A 27,094-nucleotide genomic window follows, 5' to 3' on the forward strand; every position below is an offset into this window, starting at 1 on the left:
GATGGAACGAGAGCATAAAAAATCTCAAGAACGGAAAAGACGGCAGGTGAGCAGTGCGAAACAATGCGTCTAACCCGTCTGACGTAGACATTTTCATCTTGAACTGCCGTAGGAGAGATCGTGGTTGCGTGCACGAACCCAAACTCGGCGTGCTCCGTGTCGAATCATAAAATAATTACCAAAACTTACTTTACCAAAACTTCCCAGCTTTGATTCACCGTTTAAATGCGCCTCTGCTTTAAAAACAAATTTTCCCACCAGTTCAAACAGCAAGCAAAAGATTGAGATGATAAGGTTTTAATGAATTTGCACTGAAGGAACTCGTATAGTTAAAAGAATTGACGAATCTCGTCATTTATTATTTTAACATGGCAACGTTAACGACCATTGTGGTGAACATTGAGTCAAGTTTTCATGCCCCCCATAAAAAGAGATTGAAATTGCAGCCGTGATGTTGGTCAGACATTTTGTATTCATGAAAATTTTCAAATTAAAAAAAAGCATGCAGGTGTCAACGTGCCGGAAGGGTTTTCAAACCGGCCTGCTCGCAAAACAATCGAAAATAGCCCTTGTATATTGCACGCGGGCTCCGAATTCAGTTTGCTGGCTGGCGTCCAAGTGTCCACACTGGCTGGCGCGGCTCCAGCAACAAGTCGGATGGCGAGATAAAGAGAGGAGATACTCACGCCTCCAGATACTGGAAGACCCGGTAGACTGGCCGCCTGTAGACGAACAAGTTGCCGTCCACCCTTTCCATGCCTGTGTGTTGGCGCGAGCGAGCGAGCGAGCGCTCGTCCGTCGTCAGCGGCACTCGCGCGGTCCGTGCTCCAGCGGCAGCAAACCAACGTCGACTGCAGCTCGGTCGAGCGGCCGAGAGGATGGGGCGTGCCTCCGGCCAGACTGCTCGCCGCCCGCCGCACCCCTGCGCGCGGCCACCAACCCCAGACACAACACACCCTCGTGCCGAGGATAAACACCCCCGGGCTTTTGACCCACTCGCTCTCGCCGCTCTCCCAATTTGTCCCAACCGTTGGGCTTTGGGGATGCGTTATTTTTTTTGTGTGCGTGCTGGAGACTTCGCACGTAGCAACGCGTACAATGCGTGATTGCTGCGTCCTTTTGAGGTGTCCAGAAAAAAAGATGGCGTCGGATATTGGATTAGATGTGACTGCGGTGCTCATAAAGGCATGAAGACGACCGACCCAGCTTTTGTTTAAATAAAATTAATTTTTGATCATGTTATGTCTCTTCCAGACTGTTCAAATTTTAAATCATCCTGCATTACAAATTACAACCCTCTACCTGTGTTCAAAACTAGAGTGTCAAATTTTCAACATAAGAAGAAAAGATTTAAAATACTCAATTTTCGACTCAGGGGATGAAATTAAGGACAATAAGGGTTGAGGTATGAAGGGTGAGCACCCCAAAAACCATTCAGCTCACCAGGGGAAGTCAAGCCAAATCGAACGGTGTGAAGTTTTTGCATTTCTGACGCTTAGAACCCGAAATTTGGCGCTCACAACATTTGGAAAAATTGAAAAATATTGTGTTTTTTGAAATTTCAAAATTGATTTTCTCGAAAAGGAAGCCGAACACCACCTTAAATTTTTCAAAAATGTTCACACCTACCCTGAGACCCCTTTTGAGGGGCATTTCGGACTTTTAAATTATGGTGCTGGTTTTTTAAAAAAAAAAAAAAAATAGAAACCTCAACTTTGAATTTTTTTATCTCATTGCAAAAATATCCCGTAAACCCGCAGAAATTAAAATTTTGTTGGTTAAGAATGATCGATGGTGTGAATTTCGTCTCCTGCAACCCATGATTTTCCAGTGAAACCAATAAACGAGTGCGGTTGAGCAATCAATATTGCCTCTGGCGACGCACTTTTCTCCCCTTCTTTTCAACCGAAAATTCGCGCTTCAGAGCACCACTCACGCGGATATTAGAAATCAATGGGAACGGAGAGAAGTGCTCTCCAATTAAAAAGCGGGCGGGCGGGCGGCGCCCCTCTCGACGGACACGGACAATGGTGCAGAGCAAAGTGCATATAGCCAGCCTCTCGTTTGGAGGCAGTGCAGCCCCGTTCGGCCAGAAATAAACCGATTTCGCCGGAAACCGGCGCAGTCGAGAGTAAAGACTCCTTCCTGTGAGAAGATGCTGCTTATTTTATCAGCGCGACAAACAAACCACTCTGCTCCGCGCGGCAGACGCCTTGTTTCCACTGCACTTGTACTAAAGTCAAACAATGTCATCGCGTTTGAAAAACACGAACAGTTACATCACAAAAGTACAGCCTCATTCGGTCAAGCGCAACATTTGCTCTGTGTTCAATGCCTGCGCCGTCGCATTGAAAAATAATGAGTGTCACCTAATTTTGAGATGAGCGATATGGTTCTGCAAACTGCAATTTCAGGACAAACGCTCACACATCAACACCGTTTCTTTAATAGTCATCAGGCAATTTTTTTTCAAAAGTATTTGATATATTGAATGCAATAAGCAGTAGTTGATCGATAACCATTTTGTTCTAAAATTTGGAATAGTCAAAAAGGGATCTTGCTACAGTATAAATTCAAATTGTCTCTAAAATTTAGAGCGCTCGCTTGACCACATTTTCTTGTACGATTTCGATTCCTCTCGTCGAGATCTGTTCAACATTGTATGAAACCCTTTGTTGTGAAATATAAAATAGGGTTTGAAGTAAGGAGACAGTCCTCATCATTTGATAGGTCAATTATGGCTTCAACTGAATCTTGAGCATAAATTGGCAACAAGCATTTTCCAGTATGAAATTACTTATAAATTGTAAATTTCATAATTTGTCAAATTTCTCGATAAATTAAATTATATTTTCGGTTGATTTTGATCTCTCTTGTCAATCCTCTCAAAAAATGGGTGTGAAAATTTTGAGGAAAAACCCTAATTTGTGTAAAAACCGTCGTTTTACAGAAAAGAGAGAGAGTTCGATTGGCATGCAAACTTTGGAGCCGGTTTTCTCTAATATTTAAACGGCATCCTGGGAAATTTTAAGCTTTTCAAGATTTTTTTATAGTATTTTAAGTAAAGGTTTAAAATATTTTTACAATTATGTCCTGCAAAGCTATACTTTAAGCAAAATTCTGACATCAAGTTTAGAAAAGACAGAATAATCGAGCACCACAATATATTGATACGATTCCTGGTTACTCGATTCATAATGAAGACATGAGCAAAATTAGCATTCAACCGTGACTTTCATTGCTTCCGCATATTTAACGGAATGAAAGTGATACTCAATTTATAAGTTACTAATTTACCGACTAGATTATCAGCCGGTGGCAAGTACTTAACTACGGAATAAAAAGGATTAAATTTATTTAATTAAAATTCATAATAGTTTTTACAGTGAAAATACACCTCCCTATTTTTAAGGATCAATCGGTGCACGAAGACGGTGTTAACCTTTAATATTACGATAAAAGAGAGTGAGATACGATAAAATCAAGTCCAGAATTGAGTTTCTCGTGGCGAAAAGCATTTGTAAAGACACCAAGAACGCTCAGTACTGACCAAGTTAACACAAAAATTCCAACCCCGGTAAGCAGGAGGTGGGTTTCAGACCCTTCAAAGTAAAAATTAAAATTTTTCAATCAAATTAGGGTCAAATCCCCTCGAAATATATGCCCTATTTAAAAAAACGACCTCTGGGAAATATTGCCAGTTCTAAAAAGAGCAAACTTTGAGCCTGATCTGTATATAATATTTTTAGACCTAATCATCTACTATTATTATTATGGCAGCCCCTCCAGCAAATTTCTGGACGTCGACAATGTTTATTTCACACCGTACATTAAAGAATATTTCGGAACTTGTCGGAAAACTATAAAGACGTATGTAGACGTGGTATTGCCTAGTATGGAAAAATGGTCGGAGAAAATGTTCATGACCTTTAAAGACACTTAGAAATGTATACACTGTTTCTTTTCATTGATGTTTTTTTTAATTATTTTTTGTGTGACTAAATTTGTAAATATGCGGGCAGGATTGAAGGAGCTTCACTTTTGTACCGTTGTATATAAATATAACGTAACTTAAAAAAAGCATTTTAAAGTGGATCAGTGCATGGCGACGATTAAAAATTATTTGAATTGCTGGATTGTTCTACAATTTACATTAATAAAAAAAGGACCTTGCAACAGTAAGAATTCAAATTTTCTCCAAAATTTGCAGCGCTTGGCCACATTTTCTTGGCAGCTTTCGATTCCTCTCGATGATATCTGTCCAACAACGTTAGGGAAACTCTTTGTTGTAAAATAAAATTAGATTTCAAGTAGGGAGATAGTCTTCACTATTTGAAAAGCATGCTAACTTTACAGCCACTTTTCTAAAAAATTTACAGTCAATTTTGGCTTCAACTGAATCGTAAGGGACGAGTTAATGAATGGACAACAAGCATTTTCCAGGATTTTGCAGTATCAATTCTCTTTAATGAAGAAAGAGCGATGAACGGAGTGATCTTATAAATCCAATTTCCTTGGTGTTTGAAATTTAAATAAATATAAATCGAAATCAACTAAATGAAAAATTGAACTATTTATTTTTTTCCATTTTTACGAAGCTTGGAATGTTATAGTTACAGCGTGACAATTTACTAATTTAGAGTCAGTTTTACAATACCTTTTTGTTGCCCATTACCATGAACTGAATGATTCGACAAAAAAGTAATCAAATGTAAACAATTGGACCGTGAAAAATCGGCGAAATGGACCTTGAAAGGCGAATGCTGGTTGATAAAAGTGTCGTCACGTGACCAAAATAAACCGAGCACATATAGAGGCAGAAGCAAAACCAACTCGAATCTCCATAATCAGCGTGTTTCGTTTCGTCATTGTGGGAGGTCGTGGCCGGGGGTCAACTCCGGTCTCACGCACGCAACACGCAATAATTATTCGGTCAAATAGGCTCTCAGGCGTATTTTTTCCTTTTTCTCACAGGTTGTGAGTAAAAAAATGAATCACCATCGCCCATCCATGTACTCACAGAATTCAGCAAGAAATTTCCACACCAGCAGATGCTCCAATCACACTGAAAAATAAAAATAAAATGATTAATTATTTTAAATTTTTTAAATTATCGAACGAAAAATTAAATTAAAAATATTCAGCAATAGCAAACGACTAGTCAAGATAATCCAGATGAAAATATGAGCGAAGGAATGACTGCGGAATTCCTGGGACAAGATAGATAACGAGAGCAGAGATAATACATACATACATAGCTGCATTGATCTCGAGAGGACCAAAACAAGCGGCCTTGTATTCGTCGACTCACCGAAAGCTGCGTGGATTCGGGCCGAATGCACTGTGCCGACGAAGGCCGACTGTCTGATCGGTAGCTGCAACAATTCAGACCGGCGAAAGTGTCTCTGGGAACGGGAAATCGAGTCAAAAAGCACTGCTGTTTTGACACAAGACCACCATAACTGTGTCGGACCGCGTGTAGTTTCGCCAACTGGCCGCACTCTCTCGGTGGCAGCACCAACCCAACCTCTTCTGTGGCCGCGCTAAACCTCATTGTCAGAGGCGCGGAAGGGAAGAGATGATGTCAGGTAGTTTTAAACAAACTGCTAACGCCCTCGCACTCAATGGTGGCGCTCATGGCACCTTCAACTCATTTCACTTAGAAAATTGTGACCTGATAGAATAAAAATAATACTGGAAAGCAAATTATGCCTGAAAGTTTACTTTTTAACTTTAATTATGTACCGAATTTGCGAATTTTCGTCCATAGAAATATTTTGGAGCAGTGTTATTTGCCAGATTGGAGGTCGATTGGACGCGATTTTTCAGCGTTGAAATTTTTAGATGGCAGTCATATTTGCTTAAAGTGCTTGTTAATAGATGGTGAAATTCCAAATTTGAAGCTCGGGAATGGGGGCGTTCCCTATTTTTTCGGTATCTCAAAAATACCCGAAAAACGAATTCAGTTAATGAATTCTAAACTGCAACTCTTGACAGCGTTGAGGTATCACCTTGAAATTTTCACTGCCCAACCTAGTTTTCAATTCTGAACAACTTTTGCGTTTACAAAAAAATCCCAGGTCAAAGGTCAAGGTCACCTTTTGCGACCTTTTTTTGAAAATTCAAAATTAAGGGATGATAGCCCCCTACGATTTTTTGGGGTTCAGGGCTGAAATGTAGCCCGTGAAATTCTGCACAAGCACACCAAGTTTCATAGGTGCAATCGCGATAGTTTTGCTGCAATTCGAATTTGAAGTTTGAAAACCTGCTCGAGGCCGCTTGACCGCGCATGCACTTTGAGCGGTGAGTTCGCCTCTCGTTCGTAAAGTTGATGTTTTTCGCATTTCACTTGCTTAGAAACACCAGGAGGGCTTAGGGTAGACCAAGGAAGTTTCAAATCGACCTTCAGGGTCTGTCCCTGACGTGACCCTGAGATAAAAAAATCGAAAATTTCCAATTTCATCAAACTTGGTGTCTTTTCATAGGTTTTCACCGATGTACAGCTCAAATATACAGCCAAAACTGCCGAATGACAATCCTGAAACCGGTTCTTGAAATAATTGTGGTAGCAATTAATCCTGACGTGATGTGAGAAATGGTCAAAATTTTGAAATCTTAAATTTATGAAAGATTCTTCTATTTTGCACATCAAATGATATTATTTTTTGCTCCCGTTTCTTTTCTCTTCGCAGGACGCGTGTATTCAAAGGCGAAAATGGTTTTCTTTTTATTTAAATTGTTTCAATAATTATAAAATTGTGACCTAGACTGTTAGAATAAAATACTGGAGAACAAATTATGCTTAAAAATTTACTTTTTAACTATATAATTGACAGACTTTACAATGCGTCTTGAATCTTGAATTTTTAAAATATCCAGCTTATTCTTATTCTGTTAAGAGAGAAAAAGAAAGGATATTTTATTCAGTAGCTTGATTGATAACGTCAGCAATTGTAGTTGCTATACTCAAAACCTATTGTTCTATATTTGTTTATTGCTTAAGTGGTGCAACATGCTATTACTGCACCAACATAAATTCAATTTAATTGTCTCGTTCGTGAAGAAATTCGTTTTAAATATACATATTATCACGCAGCGCAAGAGCATTTTGAGGCAGCCCCCACCACATATATTGTTTGGTACAGCTTAAAAGGAGATGCTGGACGTTCAACCCGGCTAGGGTCGCTGAGAGAGGAGAAATTTGTGGGGGGAGATCGTTGAAAACATGCACACCCCTCTCCCAATTTCTCCTCTTTTGTTGATTCTGGCTACATCTTCTGCTCCTATTTTTAATCTTGGTAGTAGCACAGCTTTACAAGCGAGAGCGGCGGCAAAATCATTTCACTATCAGATCTGCTCCACCAAGAGGAGACAATAATTATATAACACTGCATACCGTAGAACAGTAAGTTAATCCTTTTTGATATACTCATTTTGATTTTGAAGTGTTTGCGGGTTGAATTTAATGAATAAATTTTAAAATGAGAAAAATAATCATAAGGGATAATCTCTATAGATTCACTATTTTTATCAATAGAGATAAATACGATACGAGATTTTTTTGCAGTTAACAAGATTTGGAGTTGGCCATAAAGCTGATAGAGATTTTGTGTTGTTGTTACTATTGCTGGCATTGGTTCCGTGCCAATATTTTCTTGGTTAAATGTTTTAATAAAATATAAAAGGCAAAAATTAAAAATTATTTACCACCGCTATTGAGTAATGACGTCACATAATATTTATTATACTGGTCAAGCTCTTGTTCGCCGACGCGGCAGTCGATTTTAAAAATTCTCAGGCATTAAAGGCTGGGGATATTTTGATTATGGTTTTTTCGTTTCATTTCCTACTGTATTGAGATATTTAATTTTCTTGTTTTATTCAGAGAGAAATGAATCTCAAGTACGCAAAAATCCAACTGAAATCATCACTCCAAGATGAAGAAGAGCAAGTTATGAGTGAACACACAAGATTTGACGAGAAAAGAGGCGCTTTCTCCTTTGAAGACGATACAAAATTCATCCAAAACGAACCTCCAGCCTGCGTGAAAATTGAGGTTGACATGAACACCTTTTTCCAGGCAGCATGCGAGAAAGATTTAGTTGATGGCATTGCGTGGAAAAATGTCAAGAAACTGCTGGAAATCGATTCAGCAGGAAATTTAGCCAAATTTCAAGGTAAGTGTGGAACAAAAATGTATGCAACCCGCTGTGAAGATCCATGTGACGGAACAGTATTCACTACTGTTGCAGGAGAACGCACGGAATAAATGTTGAATGCAATTAAAATTGCTGTAAAATGGCTTGCTGTATGTGATCATTATTTATTAATTAATTACATCTTTATTGACTTTTGGCGAGGTCATATACATCAGATATATGATATGCCCCCCAATTGCATTGCACAGACAAAAATCAAAACTATATTACAAAAGCAAAGAATCATACAATTTCCTATGGTACAGAAATTCCAACAAATTTCTCATATCGCGGCTCAAGCAGCGAAACTAGTAAAGCATTATACATGATCGTTTTATAGATGGGTCAACCCTATTGATGGTCTTTTGCGACTCTCCTGAGGCAGTTGAGTACCTTTTGGAAAACGGCTCAGATCCAAATGCGGTAGACGCGAAAGGCTTTTCTGTTGTGATGCATGCAATCTCTTGCCAGAAACCATCAGCGGAGGTATTTATTTACATATTTCGCATCCATTTATACTTATTACTTTCATTGGGAGGTTTTGGACATGCTTATCAGGGCCGGCGCTTCGCTTAAATTGCCAGAGCCGAGTAAAGATGTGTTCTCGTTCGCCTTGACTCGATTTCCCCCGCCATTAGAGCAGAGCAGCCGGATGCCCGAGATTGTGCCAGCCCTCGAATTTCTATTTAGCATGGCAAACAAGGCTAGGAGCGTGCAACTACCTGATTTTTACAAAGACATCTTCGCGTCGCTTATGGAATACAACTGGACGACCATTGACGTCTTTGTGAGCACTTGTATCAGTGTGATGATGTCCCCGTTCTTCAACCCTGCAAAGCTGTACGCCTTACCGATTGAAAAAGTACCCGAACAGGATTCGCTGGCATCATACCTACACTTGTGCGGAATATCTATCATGGGGCTGCTCGACAAGGACTACTTCTTTGTCAACGCACTTGGATACTTCTTAAACACATATTTCAAAAACAACCCAACACAAAATACAAATCTCTCGATTTTGCTGCAAGATGTAAACAAGACGTTGTTACTAGTCGAGGAGGAAGGGATTGTCGTTCCTCCAGCATTGCTCATGCTCTACTTGTACTTCCAGAAAAAGATCACCCAGAGAGATGAGCTCTCTATCAATATTTATGATTTACTAAACTATTTCACTCTTCTAAAAGGTATCCATTTTACCATCGATATGTTTATTAATGTTAATTATCGATCCATCTTCAATTATAGGTCGGGGATTTCCAACGTATCCCACGCATCAGTTCAGTGGACCAGCCGATTTTTTGCGAAATGTGCCAATTGAGCTCGCACTGACACATTTTCTAATTTACGTGGAGACTCGGTCAGAGTGCGTTGAGCTTTACAAATCTTTGCTGGCGTATTGTCCGGTGCATCCTTTTGCTCTTCACTGGATTGACAAGACGCTAACATCAAAATCAGCAAATGCAAGTTTACGAAATGCTTGCAATAAAAATTCAGCCACAGGTCTGTTAACGTTTTAAAATTTATATAAACTTGTTGCTTTACTTTAACTGCAGTTGATCGTGTAATTGAGTATATCGTCAAGGCATGTGGAACGAAAGTAGGCGGCGTTGCGAACACAAGTGGAAGTGAAGGACCTTACTTCTCGAGTAAATTGGACAACAGTGAGTGTCACTTAAACACCAGCTTCTGCTGGAATTTAATCAACTTCTGTGTGTTCAGAGTCCCCCGCGTCTTTGAAAGTAATGAGCATTTGGGCTTCAAGAATGGCTATAGCAGCATCCAGGGTCACAAAATCACTGTCGTTGCCAGTGTACATTAAGAAACTCGGAGAGAGAGGATTTCTACCAATGGGACTCGCCCACGAATTGCTCGTCTTTCCTCCAACAAGGCTTTTGCCGTATTAAAACATTCTACAGTTCTTTCCAAAGCACGAATATGTAAAAAGATATTGGTCTTCATTTTAATATCAGTGCGCAGTGTATAGTCTCTGTTGAATAATTGATAGGTTTATAAGTAATAAAATCGGCGAATGTGGTGTTTGCCAACGACATTCAATAAAGTTAAATTGCGATCGGGCACAATTTGAGTAGGCACGCTTGGTCTGGCAGCGCAGAAGTTGCGCGCCGTGCTTCCCTCTCGGAGCGTTCTCCACAACGTTCGGTGCGACGGCGACGGCGCCCGGAGGCGCGCCGCGCCACACTCGCGGGGTGCACGCGGCCAGGCCGGCTCACTCTCGCTCCAGCGGTGCATCTGTGCTCTCGGATCGCGTTGCCAAAGAGAATACGCTCACTCGCTCGTTCTGCGTATGCAACATACATTCTTTTGTGTGCTGTGTCTCTTCTCGGATTAGACAATAGATTGCATTTACCTCCCGGAAAAATGCTACCAACGCTCTTCAGGCTGCTTGCCTTTGTCTCTTTAACAGGTTAGTTTAATGCATTAATTGCTTATTTCAGCTGAATTTACTTTGAAATTTAATTTGATTCTCTCCAAATGACAATTTAATTTAATTTAAATATTTCACAACAACGAAGACGTTTCCTATATTGTTATGTTTTCTTTCAAATTAAAAATGGTTCAGGCTTTGAAATTGATCAACCTTCGTCAAAATTATGAAAATCAACTTTCAAAATATCTGTCCTCATCAACTCCCACAATTTAAAATCTTTTTTTAAGTTGAAATAGTCAGGTAGCTGCTATGAAGGAAGCTGTAATGGTTGCAAGTTCCTGTGACAGTGCCGGAGCACGTTTTTTCTTAATGACAAACCTGACAAACGCACTCTCTATGGAATATTAGATTTAAAATATTACCACGTCTTCCTGCGCATACACAAGAAGCGAACGAGCGCGGCCCCACTTTTAATTACATTCAAATGGATTAAAGAGTTTCGTATATGGAATGAGTCCTTTGACGTCGCGGAGAACGTCGCGGTGACTCGCTCCAAGTTGAGCTTTATTTGATATATGCAGACTGCTTAATTTTATTTTAAAGCGCTTTGAAACCTTGCAAATGAAAGTTTATTGTGACATTCGAGCCTCTCTCCACTGCACGAACCTCAACAAATGCAAGTCCTGCTGCTACTGTTTTCATTTCCTTTGTGCAAATAATGTCAAAAATTTGGTTCAAAATTTTTTAGGTTCTAAAATGTTCTCCGTTTCGAATAATGTAAAGCTCTAAAGAGTTTTTTTGTTTTACCTTTCCTTCTATTTTTTCTTGAAACACTGTCTAAAATTAGGAAAAAGCTAAAAATCTTTCAGGTTGCCATTTAAATTTGGGAGAAAGTCGGCTCAAAAGGTTACATACTAATCAGGCGGCTCCCTACTACAATTTATTTCACAGCTTTGGGAATTTTTCCATAAACTTTGCACACTATTGGATAGACCGCGACGAGACCAGGGATCGAAATCAGGTGGAAAAAATCGAGGAATTTGGAAAAAATCTCATATTTAACTGTTCATCTCGGTCCTGACTTTAATTTAGCTGTTGCTAAATTAACAAACAATAAACTACTAGTTATATACAACGATAAAAAATGTTCTTAATTGTCAGCCTGAAATGCTCAACTACTTTACATCAATTTCACGAAACAAAAAGTGTCAAAATTCCCCGAATTTCCTTTTTGTTTACTACGAAAAACTGAAGTAGCGAAAGGGAACACTATAACAAAAAGAAGGGTAAACATAACGTCTTCAGCAATAAAGACAGCGATATAAATACCATATGTATTTTAATTAGCGCCATGGGCAAAAAACCAGTCTCGCGCATCACACACATGGACCCTATAGTTTTTTGTGTCGTTTTTATTAAAAGTCGTGGCAGTTGGCCGGGCAACAACTTGTCCAAGGAATTTATTGGCATCAGATGTTTACAGCGAAATGAAAACAGCCCCCAAAACCCAAAACGCATGTGTCGCATCCATCAGAGGTTTCACGAGAAAGCGTGCGGCGCTCGCTACTCGCGGGTGCGCGCGTTTCATCTCTTTGAGGTAATCGAGAGAGAAACACGGAGAGCGCGTAAGTGGCTGCTGCCGTGTGCTTTTTATAAAAAAAAACACGCGTCCTGTCTCTTATTTTCAAGTAGCGCATGCAGTTATTCCAGCAGGGGAGAGAAAAACAATGCCGAGTAAAAATACCGCGCAATCAAAATAAAGACACACCGCATGTCGACGGATCTCCACGTCCGGGTTTTGAATTTAAATTAGTGTCACATCCAAAGCGGGACGTGCTCTCCGAGAGAAGGAAAAATCGCTCACGTGAAAACAAAACGCGTGTTTTCTTTTTGCGTCGACGAGATGAGCTTGCGAAAAAAGGGTGAAATTCACTCTCCGACGGTTTTCGGGGAAATCGAATTTGGTGCTCATTTCGTGGATTAAAATGAAAAGGAACGGATAAGATTGATCTTGTTATGCGGGAGCAAATAACCGTTTTGCTGAACTCGCATGGAAATGAATCGCTGTGTGGGCGGCAGGCGCACAGAATTCATACCGGATAAAGTGGATTTTCAGACGGTTGCGCTAACAGAATTCCAACGTGATCCTCTGAATTTTCTCGAGAAGATTCTCCGAAATTCCATCCACCCTTTGAAATTCTACCTCAAAATACTATCTGAATATAGCAGATATCTTCAAGTTGAGTAACCGGCGCGTTTCTATTCTTGAACTGAACCAGAATAAAGATTGCAATTAAGAGTGCGCATCTGGCTACATTTTTTTACGACATTTAATTTTCTTGGTTTAATAATTATGCATTTTGAAGCCAGCACGCTGCCCTTGACTCGAGAGAAGGGAAAGGGAGGCGCGCGCGTGTCACATTATCCGCAACATGAAACGTGCAGCCGGCAAATTGTAAATAATTTAAGGGGGTGTAGCAGGTGCGCGCGCGCGCTTGTTTACATGTATTTCACGTTGCTCGAAGGCCGACTGCGCTGAGCAAAGGAGGAGTCGCTTGCTTTCTTTTAATTGCCAGGGGAGGCAAAAGACAATTAAGAAAAGAAGCCTAGCATTGGTAGGATTTCTTCTTAAATCTGGCACGCGAGACGGACATTTTCTGCGTTTAACCTGGCCAAAGGTAAAACGATTTGTTCGCACCGGTGCTTCCAACGGCGCACGACGCGACGCACGACGTGATTTCCACGCGAAAGAAATCTCATTAGCGACGAGAACGCATTCCCACTTGACCCCTGGCTTATTTAGCCTGGCAACAGCAGGCACAGCTCATTACAGCGCAATTGCAACGTCTCGCTCTTCTCCGCGCCTCCACGGAATTTGTTTTGCAAATTTGAGCAGAGTGGATTCAGCCGCTGGCCTGTTTCATTTTAAAAATTTAAAAAGCAAGTTCAAGTGAATACATGCAAATGCCAACAGGTATAAATATTTTAATACTAAATTTTACAAAATGCGCCAGGGAGACAAAATTAAAGTTTACATCTACAATCATCTTTTGGTTCATAATAAAACATTTTATCTACTAAACAATGCAGAGATAACAGGAAATTCAAACGAAGACTAAGTTTCAGTCTCATAAAACTCAGTACAAATTCAATATAGCAGAATAATTTCAAAATTTTATTTAGGTATCAGTCTCAGGGAGATTAAATTTATTTTAAAGCTGTAATAAAATATTATTTAATGAGATGTTCTAACAAAATCATCGCAATTTAGTAAATTACATATTCCCTTGTTGAAGCAGCAGAGTAATATTTAATTACATCAAATAATTGGCCATGCAGTTGGATTAATTACTATCCTCTTGATGCCATTGGGAGTATTGAGTACAGACGTAGAACTGTTAGGGAGAGCCACAATCAGCTAATTGCCAATTAGTTCCAAAACAAGAATGCTTTTGTCTTCCTAATTAGCTTTAAAGTTCATGGGTGATTGATGTGCTATCTCAATCTTAATTCTGCCCGTCGAAAAGCGAGAGTGGTGATACATAAAAAAAACTGAAATAACACTAACTGCGCGTATCACGTCGCACAGTGTCATAAAATGACGCTGAAAACATTTTTATTCCTTCCGAAGGGCTGAAATTTCGGCACAGCCATCAAGTTAATAGAACGAAATCTTGTTTGCAAAGGTTAAAGAAGCGCGGAGAGCGCATGCAGGGGTCGTAGTCCTGCATTTGAGAAACTCTGCTCTAGGGTAGATAATGCGGCTTTGTGGTTTTGGCGGCGGCGGCGGCGGTTCCTCCTTTCAAGAATTATCTCGTCTCCTACCCCTGCTCATAATGCGTAATGTGCACCTGTTTACCGGCGCGGGCTTAACGCGGTTCGACAGACTCGCCGACCACACCTATACCTACCTGCCCATGTATGTACCCTCTCTGTAGTGCTATATAATACACTCGCTTAACCCTTTCTTGGGCACAAATCTCCACGCTCAGCCAGCTGAGACCCGGCCGGCTTTTTATTTTGTATGGATAAGCAAAAGAGGTTCTTTTCCTCTAGCCGCCTCGGGCCAGATGGGATTTTTGTGGCGAGGCCCGCCGCTCTGTGTACAGGGGTAAAATTACAATTTGCAAACGTCCGTTCTCCGTTGCGGAGAGTCATTATTTCTAGCGTGTGCGCCCTTCTCTTTCGCTTAAAGGGGTCAAACTGGCTGAATGCAAACTTTTTAAGTACACCGCCAATTCGCAGTTTAATTTCCCGAGCTGAAAACCTCAAAATGTATTGGACAAATCAGCAAAGCTCTGCTGAAACTCCGTGGAAAATTCTACCCGCAGGCCGTGCATAGCAACTCGCAAAAAGTTAAGCTTTGCAAAAACCAGGCACGATACGTTCCGATTTAAAACAAAGTTTCACGCTTTGGCAACTCTCCATTTGCAAAGGTCGTTGAATTTTTCACGGAAGTTTCATCTTACTCGAAAAAGCCATCAGCAAAGCACGTTTGGCCGCTCCATCGCGTCTCACGCATAAAAGGCGCACATAATTTTTCGAATCCCCTTCGTCTGATGGAGCTCTTTAGGGGCCTATAATTGCTCAAGCAGGGCTTCCACTCGGCACCCCCTAGCCGGGCAAAAGGCGCTCAAATTTCACCGCAGCGTTGGAGGAAGGAATAGATGATTGTGACATCATGCACGCATCTCTCAAGTGTATTAAATTTTGAATAAAACGTGCTGACCCCTTGGATCGAATTAGTATGTGAACACAAAGATTGAAGCAGCACATTGTCTGCTCGGCTGCTGCCGGCGTCTTCCAGCGGACACCTGATATCGCCCCGCTTTTTTCCGACGGCGTGCACAAGTATTCCATTCAAAAGAATGAGAGCATACATTCATATTCATATCAAAGTGAAGAATAATGATGGAGCGAGCTTTTTTGCTGATGTGCAGCGCGCGACGGTCGACCATCATCGCAGCCTTTGCTGCTTTTTGTGGACACATCACTCGCGCTCTCCGTTTGATATCGCTCGCCGCGCCGGTGATTGATGTGGGCCCGCTCGATATTTGGAGACACCTTTTCCCACTTTTCAATGCGTGTTAGCGGTTTTTCGATTTTTGCCACGGCCGCGTGTGCGGTTTTGTACATAAATGCCTTTGATGTTCACTGCAGCAAATTTAATTGGGAATCAAATTTATTCAGCACAATCGAAAGAGATGAATTTGTCCTCATTCCTCCATGATTTTTTTAGAACCTCTGCTCAGCACATCTGGGTCCCATGCAATAATATGGGTCCGAGTGGCCACAGATCAGAGGAGCTTGGGCCCAATCGTGGCCATCTTTTCATTGAAACGCTTCACATTTGTTGGAAAAGTGCGAAAACCAGCCAGTGGCGCCTCTTACCAGCCCTTCACTTAATTCGCCATAGCAGTCAGTGTAAGATCTCCGAAATATGTTCCATTGCTTTGACACTTTTTACAATGCGAGTCAACGGTGCCACGATCGAAGAAATGTTCGACAAAAAATGGCAACGCCGGGAAAATTTATTTCTCTTTGAATTTAATTAGAATGACAGAGTATTAAATTAAGATGGAACGTTCTCGTCAGGCTCAAGATGGTTGTGCTAAATTTCGGCTCCTCAGATTCGTCGGCGGCGAGTCTGGAAATCAATTTCTCCAATTAGTCTCCTGCGGGTTGATTGCATTATCAGTGAGTCGCCCCTTTGCCTGCGACTGAATCACCCGCCATCAATTATGTAATAAAAGGCAAGCTTGCGTTTCCGCCCTGGGCCATCAGATTGCATGCAACAATAACCTCCACCCGCCCATCGCTTAGCTTAATAACGGCCGTCGCTCCGAACAGTCAAATAGAAAAGCGTGTGTTGCGTTGCGTTCGGCGCAGACTAAACTCTGCTCTTTTAGCTCAACAATAAATAAATCTATGAGAAATGAAAATTATAGAGTGCATCAAGCGAGCAGAAAACTGCCGGAACACATGATTTTCTAGTCGAGCACTACTTCTCGGAATTAATACTCCTGTAGACTTTTTATCGTCTGGCGAAGGCGATACAGATCACGGCACATGCAAGCCTGTGGAAAATGATAAAGGCTGTGTGTGGATTTTTTTTTTCGTCAAAAGCGGAGGCAATCGATCTTGGCCCAAACCACAGACGACAGCGGTGAAATCAAAGAAAGAAAAGGTCCCATGCGTCTTTGCTAAAGACGTGAGTACACACACTCGAGCGGACCTTTGGTTCAATTCGGCCAATCGAGGTTGCCGTCGTTTTTTCTCGCAAATGGAGCGCGCAAAACGCGTCGATTGGTGGAAGCAGTGGCCAATTTGAATAATTCAGCGCCGTCCGAGGATAAATGATGTGGCTGCACTGGATAAAATTTCACGCCGCGTTACTCTCGCATCATTTTTGCTGGCACGATCCAACAAATGCCCGAATGTACATTATCCACACGAGAGCAGCAGTGTTGTGTGCCTCTAGCCTGCCCGCCACCGCTGTATACAAAGGAACGAGCGGGTGCGCTGAAAAGCCAACACTCCAATTTCGTCTCGACTGCTTGCTTTTCCAGTTGAAACTTGCTGCATGCAATTTTTAACACGCTGCGAACTGAATAATTTATGCGCTGCTACAACTCCTCGGCCAACTGCGTTGCTAAAATTTTTGCATATATTTTTATTAAAACATATGATCACGGAACCGTTAAATTTTTTATTTTGCCAAATTTCGCGAAATATTAAATGATTTGTTTGGCTTGATTTCGATTCCTCTCGTCGCAATCTATCCAATGGTGTGCGAATTTTGAGGAAAAATTCCCTAAATTGTAAAATAAATCGTGGTTGTATAGTAGGTAGACAATGCTCGATTAGCATACAAACTTTTAACTAGAATTTTTTCTTAATTTTAAGTAAACGAAAACAGTAATTTGCAAAGATATAGTTTAAGGTAAAAAATCTAAATAGGGCAGTATCATAATACTCTTCTTTCAGAGAAAAATCGTTTGAAAGCTGAAGTCCATCGTGGCTAATGGAAAAATACTAGTCAACATGCCAGCAAATTCCCTCGTCTATGTCAAAGTTTCTCGACTTAGATGCGAATTTGATGTTTGACATGCCGTCTGCGTGGGTCGGCATGAAGTTATTAGCGTCAATATTGCGCGGATCCTGGCCGAGTGGGAGTGTGCAGCGCTCGCGGTGCATGATGAGGTCCCTTGACATTCATCCAGTGACCCAGACACGAGATGGTTGCCGCTGGTGAGCCGGCTTGGCGTTGATTTGACAATGAGCGATGGGGTCTAGGTCAATTCCGCACACCGAAATGTGTTTGCACATCAAGGCAAAAAATATCCGGAGCGTAACATATTACACACGCTGCTGTGAAACCTACTCCTCCGCAAAAGGTCGAATTGCGCCGCATACCGACTCACTGGTCCTGCCCCATTACACTGCGCAGCGTTAGTTAAGGCCTAAAATTTTAAATTCTTGGCCATTCTTCGCGAGCAATTTGGCTTATCTGACCGTCGTATGCAGGCTGTGTGAGTAATTGCCTCCTCGAGGCGAAATTGGAGCTATTAAGTCATCCAAAAGGGGCCAAAATAAATCCCTCTTTTGTGGTGAGGAAAGGGAGAGGGCTTTACCATATACACTCCAACCACATTATTGCAAAAAATATACGAAGCGTATCATAATTATCGCACACTGGAGTCACCGTTATTTGAAACCTACTCCTTCGCTAAAGGTCAAATTTCAAATTACACCGCACCGACTGGCACGCCTCATCTCATTTTACTGCAGTGCGTTTCTTAAAAGATTTGAAAAAATTGTAGACGCGAGCGATTTAGCTTTTTATCTGTCCGTCATCTGCAGACTCTATCGGCTGTTGAATTTGAGTAATCGTTTCCTCGAGGCGGGAAATTCGAGCAATTATGAAGCAGTTGGATTAAAAATTTGAGGCCAAGATAAATCACTCAATGTTGCGGTAAGAAAAAGAAAAAGAGGGGTGATAGCATTGACAAATGCTGCGCGGCCAGATTGTCCCAGATTATGAGATAAATTGGTGCCTCTTGGGCAATAAATTACCAGCGTCTCGCAATATTTCCCGCAAGACGTTGCAAAAATCAATACCATCACAGTCAATAGCCCCTTATTTCTGTGCTGCGCCATAAATCTTTGCAATTTTTGTGCACGGCTGACTCACATCTGTGTGCACCCTTATTCAAACAACCGCCCAGCAAACAACCCACGTCTGCGAGTGCGTTTCTACATACAAAGCCGGTCAAGCATAATCACGTTTTTATGCTTATGTATGTTTTTGAAAATTGCTGTCATGACAAGTTTCTGCTCTGCGTTCTGCAAAATTGAGAAAAAATGGGAACTTTTGAAAGGCGAAAATCAGCAATTTAAAAATCTTAATTGATTTCTTGATGTCACTTTTTGATGTTTCGAGATTAAATAAAAAACCTGATGGCAATGAACAGTCAGATTTCAGTCTTTCAATTTTTATACCGGTATAAGAAGGCCGCGGATTAAAATGTTAAATGTTTATTATGCTTTTGTTTATTCCCATCTTCAGTATGCAGCAATTTTTTTTGGGTTCGTGCCTTAGAGTGCAAGAAGAGGTGTTTGTTGCCCAGAAAATATTAATTTGTGTCCGTTTATTGGTTATCTCCAGAATCGCTTGAGTCATTTCCAGAAGTTTAATTTGCTGACCGTTTTTCCAATTTATTTGATGGAATGCTGCAAGTTCGTGCGCCGCCATTCTCGCTATTTTCTGTTGGTTAGGGAAGTTCATAGTCACAATACTCGTGCAAATAAAAAAATCTAATCTAATCTAAGAGGAAGCCAATTGAGGCTTTTTTTAAAAAAACATGCTCGTGAATCTTAATACTTCCCTCGTGTTTGCAATATTTGTTTTTCGCCCAAAATTCTGGCAAAGGGAAAAGGGAACTCGCTCATCCTCATTTTGCCACGGCGTGAATCATTTTAACGGACAGTGGCCCGCAGGCGAAATATGCCGCTCCAAACGAAATTTAGCTGTGTAAATCATACATATTTAAGCGCCTTCGCCTCGCCATTTAAACCCAGGCGAGAAAATTGAGTTTGCCTGCTCTGCTGTTTCGGCATCTGGCCGCAGCAGCCGAGTTTCCGCCGATCGAGGCAGCGTTTCTGGGGCATCGGCAGGCTAATTGAAATTGACGTTGCAAAATTCATCAACGTGAATTAGTACGACTTCGTGCGAGTCTGCATCCGCGTCTCGAGTTGCATCCTACGCGCACACAATATAATTTATCATTTTTTGCTGCGAGCGAGAGCAGGAAGTGTCTCTGAAGGGGTGAAGAGTTTTTGTTTTGTTTGCTTTCCGACGCCGAAAGAGTGTCGCGAGTGAGATTTCTGTGTAATTAAAGAGAGCTTGTCATAAAAAGGCCTCGAACGGATACAAATGAGTGCCACACGCGTTTTTCCCAGCAGCGCTGCTGAGTGAAAAGGCGGAGAACGCTCTTTGTTTGAGCAGAGACGCACGCACTGTATAGCGCGCGTTCTATGAATTCCGGCCTCGTTAACAACGTCGCCAGCTTTGCGAGAATCTTGAGGCGTGAAATTTTGTGAACTTTATCCTTTAATATTTTTAATCATCTTGAGAGTCTTTTGTCAACTGCTATACGCTGGCATGGAGATTAAAAATGGCACAATTTGCTTCGTATTATGAGTTAAATTTTCAAGTTCAAAGGAGATTTTTTATGGAAGTGTCGGAGCAACCACGAAAATTTAGACAAAGGTAAAAGAAAAAAGGGATTCGCATTTACGAATTTGAATATTTAATTTAATGATTGCAAGCATACAATTCTCAATTGTATTTTTGAAAGCTTTGAATGAACCGTGCATGACGCGTGACAGGATGACGCGTGTAAATTTAAACAGGCATTTCACACTCAATATCGATGATTGCCGTTGGCAGTGATCCGAGGGGCCAGAAAAAGCGTGCTCGCGACGCACGTAACAGCGTGCTCGTAAAGAACGAATTTGTCCAACTCCGAAACACAGTGTAGTATATCATCGTGTCCTTCGCAACGCTGACGTTAATTTACAAAATGGGAACGAAGTGGTAAAAAGCTTTTACTAGCAGCGCGACTGATTTTTTGTCTGCCCGACCGAATTGCGGATTAATGCGCTTTTTGAAAGCGCGCCATTCAGTGACACACAAAAACAGAAAGCGCCAGCGTGAGTATGCCTTTGTGAGCACATTTTCGCGTCAAATGCATTCCCGGCCATTATAAACAACAGTGGGCATGGGCAGCGCCAAATTTAAACAGCACTATGCTAATACTGGCTTGAATGTGATTAACCCTTTAGCTGCTCTACGCGGCGGACTAAAATAGGCCAACATGATAAAACAATTACACACGGAAAGCTTTCAAACTGTTTTCATTTGCCAGGAATACACGCGGTGTGGACTTGCTGTATCTCATTTCGTGGCCAAATCTTGGAAAAGCAAAAAGTGCTGCACCTTTTCCCTTTTCTGGCCGATCTCTTTCACGTCCATTGGCTCCTTAGTCTCGGTCGCTTTGAGGAGCACATCAGAGACAAACTTCTTGTATGAGGCAAGGCTGTCGTGCTTCCGAAGCATTTTCAACCGCCGCAGCGCGTTTTCGCTGAGCCGTTCTTTAGCCAGCCGCAGGTATTCCACGATGAGGGCGCGTCTTGTGAAGTCGCTGCTCAGCTCGCTCTGCTGCGAGTTGCGCCTGATCATGGCCGAGCTTTCGTCGAAATTGACTCCAAAGGCGTGGAGGGTCTGCATGATCTCAAGTCCGTTGTTGAGGTTGCAGCAGTTGATGACCCTATCCAGGCAGTGATCCGCCAAGGGAGTCTTTGTAGCATCCAGCCTGAACACCAGGCTCGTGGTTGCCTTGTGCAAGAGTAGCAAGCGCACGCACTCGACAGCTCCGACCTCGCATGCGATGCAAAGCGGAACCTCCTGTTCAAATACGTGAATTAGTTCGAAATTAATTCAATTAAAGCTTCACAGAAAATGTTTGAACAATCATTTCTAAAATAATGGGAAAAAATCTGCAAAATTTCCAGGTTGTCGTTTAAATTTTTAAGAAAATCGGCAAATCAGTGTCTCCCCGCTGTAATTTCACGATTTCTTTAACATCTTAGAGAATTTCCTCTTAATTCGCCCACCATTGGATAGATCGCGACGAGAGTAATCAAAATCAAGCGAAAAAATCGATAAATTTGGCAAAATCTGAAATTTAACTGTTTATTAGTCCTGATTTTAGAATATTGACCTGTAAAGATCTACAACGGATGGCGGTCGACAACGTGATACAAATTTTTGTTAGAATCCCTCCAAGAAAAAAGAATACTCCTATAGCAATAAGAATAAAAGTCTTTCCTTGGTTTGAATGTCTGAAAAGAGCAAAGAGCGGCAATGAAAATGGTAAGAGTATCAAATGAAAGCTGAGTCACACAATGGCTTCCGACTGATACACCTAAAGTTGAATTGAAAAGCATCCTTTACATTCGATCGATTTCAATCTAATTACGACTCATCCTTAGAATTGCGTTTTTGTTGCTTCACTTTGGGGATAAAAAATAAAATTTAAAGCACTGCGAGACAATTTCAAGTCGCCCGCCCAATTCACAAAGGGAAGAGCCATTTGGCACAACTTTTCGAGTTTCAATTTCCGTCTGGCGGAACACGCAGTTAACTAAGGTTTGGTGCGCTGCAATAAAAAAGAGTTCTTTCCCGTGCGGAGGTTCACCTCAAAGATAGCATCGGTGTTGTCGTTGGCGAGCTGCCAGTCGACGAACTGCTCGTCCAACGTGGCTGCTCCGTGCTCGAGGAGGGCGGCTACTGCCAAAGGGTTGTTACACTGGCACGCGCTGTTCACGTAGAGGGTGCTGGGAAACTCGATCAACCCCAGGTACGAGGGTGCGTCGTAGTCCGGCTTGATTCCGTTCAACAATAGCATCTAACGAGCAAGATAGTATGTACAAACTGCCAAAACCGCAACTCGCCGAGTTGCACATTTAAAAGATAATAAAATTTGCAGTGTGCTTGAAAATAATTTGCTAGAGTAATTTTAGATTCTAACGTTAATGCACGACGGATCTTTGGTGAGGGAAAGCGCGTTCAAAGCACTAGGACCGTAAGTTGCGTTCACGTCGGCGGTCTCTTTGCGCGACGGGTCTCTTTGCAGCAAGAAGACCAAGCAGCGCAAATGTCCCGCTTTGGTCGCCGAGTGTAGCGGAGTGTAGTCGTAGTGCCCGCCGTGCCTCTCTTTCACTAGACACCTGTCAATGTGCGAAACTTGTTTAGAAATTGATAAGCATCACATTTTTGGGATTACCTCGCATTGATCAGTTTAGGGTCGCGCTTGAGCTTTTCCTCCATCATCCTGACGTCGAGCATCAGACCGTTGCAAGCGAATGAGTGCAAAGGGGTGAACGGAATTTCAGCCCCAGGATTCATGCTGAACCGATTCAAATGGCGCTGTAAATTTGTTTTCTACCTCTATAAATTACCTGCAGGAATGTGGGAAACAGAAAGGCTACAACAGACGCTAACAATCATTGGGGAAATGTGATTGTCGTTTGCTATTTTTGGCCTTTTACATAATTCAAGTAAAGCTTTACAGGCCAATAATTTGGAATAGTTTGCATTGTTGGCTATAGCACGAAAGTACATATGTAGTTTATCGAGTTAAAGTGGATGTAATGAGCAGTTGATCGACAAACAATTTGTTCTACAGTTTGGAATAAATAATCAAAAAAGGACTTTGCTACGGTTGAAAGTCAAATTTTCTCCAAAATTCCCAGCACTTGACCACATTTTCTTGGCAGATTTTGATTCCCTTCGTTGAGATCTGTCCAACAGCGTGTTTAGGGAAACTCTTTGTTGTGAAATAAAATAGGAATTAAAATAAGGTCCTCACTATTTGAAAAACATGCCAAATTCGCAGCTACTTTTCTCAAAAAATGTACACTGCTACTTAGCTCAATTTTGGCTTCAACTGAATTCAAAAAGAGGTGAGTCGTGCATTGGCATCAAGCATTTTTCAGGATTTGCAGGATCGTCAATATCCTCTTCAACTACTTCTTTTCCAACTGCTAATTATAACGAGATGAAATGGATCAATTAAGAGTGCTAAAAGCCATATTAGATTTGGAGGAGAACCAATAAACCAAATCCCCTCTGGTGGTTCCATTTCGCAAAAGTGATGAGCCATGATGATGCATGGCTTTTGCAGCGCACCAGTCGTGTGTGGAATAAAATTTACAGCGGACATAAAAAGTGCCGTAAAATAAGAACAAATAGAGTAGAGGGGCGCTTCCAATGCGGCTCCGTACTGCGACAATGGGCACGGCGGATTTCGGGTCAACAAGGCCTCTCTCTCTCTCCCTGTGCTCGGCTCTCACATGCTAATGAGACCGTATGTTAAATGCACCTAACGGCTGCAATAATAACATTTGCACACGTGAGTTTTGCAATCGCGGGATGGCGGCACGGTAATGACAGAATTCTGGCGCGTAATTATGTGCTGACACCGACACGGCTGCGGCATCGACCGTCCGACCGACACAGACCCTGGCTCTGCCGGGCAACAATGCGAAAAGGCGCTGCTCACTTTAATGAGCCGGGCCACGCCATCATTAAGCCGACTGCTTTTTGTGCGCGTCCGGGGGTAGTGAGAGACAAATTGAGCAAATATCGTGGAAAGCAAGACTTGTGCAGCCGGAAAGGTTTGGCTTTTTAATTAAAAACTTTGGCGCGCAGTATTAAATCTCTCGGTACAATTGCAACTCTCTCTTTTTATTAAAGGATTAGTCAAAGATAAAAGAAGATCATATTTAATATCAACTGCGCCTAAAAGAATTTATGTAAAAAAAAACTACGTCTCGCTCTGAAAGTCGAGATCCCAGTGATACTTGCAATTTTCAACCCTACGTTCCAGGAGCTAAAAAAGTATTTCATTTTTGTTAGGCCAGATTTTGAATTGCTGGGATAAACATCTTCAAAATTTATAGGGAACAAACAAGTGCCCTATATCTTCAATATTTGAAGAATCATGCATTCGATTAAATAAATTAAATCCCAAAATTACCTACTGTGATTCACTTCCCTTTTGAAACACCAACAGTGAGACACTAGAGACACCGTTTTTTTTGCCGACTAGTTGATTTAATGAAATGCTTCTGCTGGTTAGGTTACACTTCGGGTTTCCGCTCCACAAATTGATCAAACAAAAATGATTTAATTAGCGCTCTATGCCTTTTTGTAATCCAATACAAGGTGCATTCCCACGTGGTGGAGCAAAAATTAAATTTATCCGAGGGAACGCGTAATCCGGCGCTAATAACTCTCTGACTGGTTATACATCACTCGCGCATATGTGAATTCTAATTGGCGAGCAAACACGCTGGTGGCTTGCTCCCAAATTTAATCTCGATTTGTTGCAACGTAACGTGGGGTGTTGATCAACGCCAGAATTTCATTTTTGCCTTTTTCAAGGGCGCATACTAAATCAAATTTGCTGCCTTTCGGCGGCTGAAAACTTTTTTATATCGCATATCACAACTTTTTGGACGAAAAGTTTGCCGCCTCGGAATTCCTCGCGTTTCTCGCCGCGATAAAAGCATTTGGCACGAGGGTGTCCTAAATATAAACCGGTCGGCCAACAAAAAACCGCAAACTTATTAAAATAGACTTTATGGAGGGAGGTTTTTGCGTCGCCGCGCAGTTTCGATTAATTCCGTCTTTTCCTGCCTCTCGTTCTTAAACAAGCGAGAGGCGGACGAAATTCAATTATCTCCACTCATCGTCACTTCTCGTCCCCGTGTTTGGACACGATAATCCCGAGTGCTTGTCTTGCGGGAGGCCTACCCGTTAAAGAATAACGCAACGTGACAACTTCATAATGGGGATTCTCCTGCTTACATGCATGCAAGCAAGCCGAGCGCATATATATTGCCCCTTCGTCCTCAGATACACACGGAGCCGGGCAAACTTTGCCCGACAAAACAAACAAGAGCTCAAGATCCGACTGGAATGACAGCATCTCTAGCCCTCTCTCCGCTGCAAAATTGAACAGAAATTGCTTGTCTTGCACCCCTTGCGAAATTTGATAATGATATAGTTCTGCCGAACATGCAAAATTTCTTGCAAACATCGCCCTTATTAGCAGAGAGGAGAGTTTGCCCTTGTTTCCAGACCCGAAAAAAGAAGCTCAGCGAATTCTAGCCGCGGGCGGCGATGGCCGATTTTGGAGATCTAGGCAACCGGCTCGACGCCGCTACGCAGCCGGTTGTATAAATCGGCATCGAGCAGTTTCGGCGAAAACCGAATTAAGAGAATGAAATTGTTGCAGAAATTGCTTTTGACGAGTGTCTCAGAGAGCATTAAACACACACGGTCTAGTTTCAGCAGCGCCATTAACGACAATTGCTGCGAAGCTAAGGGATAAAAAAGGCGGCGTGCTCGAGACAAGCGCAATTCCTTCCTAATGATAGGTCGGCAAGAGAGAAAGAAAGTTGTCACTCGTGGCGAAGCACCAACTTTGGACTTTGGACCGGCGAGAGGAGAGCGAAAATGACTTTCTGTGAAATTCACTCTGCGGCTGTTTGAGTTAGACTTTGACTGTTATATTGGCTCCAATTTAGATGGCGTGTGCAGCCGATTTGAAAAATTTGTAGCTCATCAGAATTGATTTATTTGTGCGGCAAAAAGGGGGAGCGAAAGTTGTGCGGCCTTTGTTGAGCGAGATTCCTCGCCTTTATTGTGATGTTTGTGCAGGATCTAAATCTTCGCCCGCCCTTTTTTTCCGTCCGCCAAAGGCAAAGAGAATGAAAGGAGAAAGACGGCATTACTGACAAGCAAGTTTTATGCACGCCAACGCACAGTGCCATTTGTTTTCTGACGGCTGGCAAAATGTTGTTTGTCAGGCGCCGGATGAAAAATAACGCGAAATATACGCTTGGCAGAGCAGAATTAAAAACTATGCTAAAGGGCAGCAGGTGTTATTCCTCCGTTTGAGGGACACAGGCGATTATTTTAATTCCAACCGGCGGGTTTTCGCATCTCATTATGCGCTCGTACTGGCAAGGAGTTGGAAAATATTTTCGCAGAAAAGAAAGTCTTGTTTGCTGATCCTCATGCGTCACGCGTGGAACAATTTGCTCAGGCGGAAAACAAAAAGGATGAGCAGTCGACCATAGAAATGTACAGTCTGAATTTCTTTTTCTGGTAGTAATTGGAGTCGATTTTGATACTGACGCTGCACCTCGATCAACAAAAATATCGTTTCAATGTCATATTACGGTCAACAATTTGTTTTCTGAGCCTCCAATCGTTGCAGAACCCGACTCATGCTATAAAAAGCCATTTAAATCACACTTGAAGCATAAAAAATTGTCTTGCTCTTGTTTTTGTTTCAAGCATAATCAGATTTTTCTAAATGAGATAGAAGGTTGTATGCTATTTTTGTTACAGACACCCAAAACAGTTATT

At 41.8% G+C, this 27,094-nt stretch overlaps 4 protein-coding genes and 1 long non-coding RNA gene across 6 annotated transcripts in view; 3 read left to right on the top strand and 2 right to left on the bottom strand.

The window, feature by feature from the left end:
* The window catches only part of Fak (protein tyrosine kinase 2 Fak), a 33,343-nt gene extending 27,857 nt beyond the window's left edge, over nt 1-5,486 (bottom strand). The window contains exons 1-2 of one of the 2 annotated variants that reach the window (XM_065476884.1): nt 5,312-5,486; nt 5,021-5,065 (exon numbers count right to left, since the gene is read on the bottom strand). Coding sequence is in view for 1 of the 2 variants with exons in the window: in XM_065476883.1 (XP_065332955.1) it covers nt 687-757 (71 nt within the window). In the remaining variant the exon portion in view is untranslated. Of the gene's footprint in view, nt 1-686; nt 849-5,020; nt 5,066-5,311 lie in introns of those variants that run through there. The other variant, XM_065476883.1, reaches the window with a different exon arrangement.
* A 2,626-nt stretch (nt 5,487-8,112) lies between these two features.
* LOC135934728 (uncharacterized) lies at nt 8,113-9,516 on the top strand. Its single transcript, XM_065476678.1, has 4 exons — nt 8,113-8,177; nt 8,539-8,684; nt 8,737-9,382; nt 9,476-9,516. Exons 2-4 carry the CDS (start codon nt 8,556-8,558, stop codon nt 9,514-9,516), a joined length of 816 nt encoding a protein of 271 aa, XP_065332750.1. The 5' UTR covers nt 8,113-8,177; nt 8,539-8,555.
* On the top strand, nt 9,514-10,080 carry LOC135933982 (uncharacterized). The gene is made up of 3 exons (XR_010574046.1): nt 9,514-9,698; nt 9,752-9,859; nt 9,918-10,080. It is a non-coding gene; the product is annotated as an uncharacterized LOC135933982 (long non-coding RNA).
* Nucleotides 10,081-10,328: 248 nt separating this feature from the next.
* Nucleotides 10,329-27,094, top strand: part of fipi (factor of interpulse interval) — a 48,359-nt gene continuing 31,593 nt past the window's right edge. The window contains exon 1 of the mRNA XM_065496411.1: nt 10,329-10,623. Within this exon, the coding sequence (XP_065352483.1) occupies nt 10,578-10,623 (46 nt within the window). The 5' untranslated portion in view covers nt 10,329-10,577. The remainder of the gene's footprint in view (nt 10,624-27,094) is intronic.
* On the bottom strand, nt 20,991-23,159 carry LOC135945592 (uncharacterized). Its single transcript, XM_065493388.1, has 4 exons — nt 22,938-23,159; nt 22,683-22,881; nt 22,350-22,559; nt 20,991-21,556 (listed from the first exon to the last, which is right to left on the bottom strand). The coding sequence occupies exons 1-4, from the start codon at nt 23,057-23,059 to the stop codon at nt 21,047-21,049; spliced, it is 1,041 nt and encodes a 346-aa protein (XP_065349460.1). The 5' UTR covers nt 23,060-23,159; the 3' UTR covers nt 20,991-21,046.

The sequence above is a fragment of the Cloeon dipterum genome, chromosome 1 (genome assembly GCF_949628265.1).
Source record: "Cloeon dipterum chromosome 1, ieCloDipt1.1, whole genome shotgun sequence".
NCBI classification, from domain to species: Eukaryota; Metazoa; Arthropoda; class Insecta; order Ephemeroptera; family Baetidae; genus Cloeon; species Cloeon dipterum.

Excerpts from the sequence above, each read along its gene's own strand:
- LOC135934728 (XM_065476678.1), top strand. The coding sequence starts at position 8,556 with ATGGTCTTTTGCGACTCTCCTGAGGCAGTTGAGTACCTTTTGGAAAAC. Across the intron at positions 8,685-8,736 it reads GCCAGAAACCATCAGCGGAG|GTTTTGGACATGCTTATCAG; the intron begins GTATTTATTTAC and ends TTTCATTGGGAG. Across the intron at positions 9,383-9,475 it reads CTATTTCACTCTTCTAAAAG|TTCAGTGGACCAGCCGATTT; the intron begins GTATCCATTTTA and ends CCCACGCATCAG.
- LOC135945592 (XM_065493388.1), bottom strand. The coding sequence starts at position 23,059 with ATGAATCCTGGGGCTGAAATTCCGTTCACCCCTTTGCACTCATTCGCT. Across the intron at positions 22,882-22,937 it reads CCTAAACTGATCAATGCGAG|GTGTCTAGTGAAAGAGAGGC; the intron begins GTAATCCCAAAA and ends GCACATTGACAG. Across the intron at positions 21,557-22,349 it reads ACACCGATGCTATCTTTGAG|GAGGTTCCGCTTTGCATCGC; the intron begins GTGAACCTCCGC and ends GTATTTGAACAG.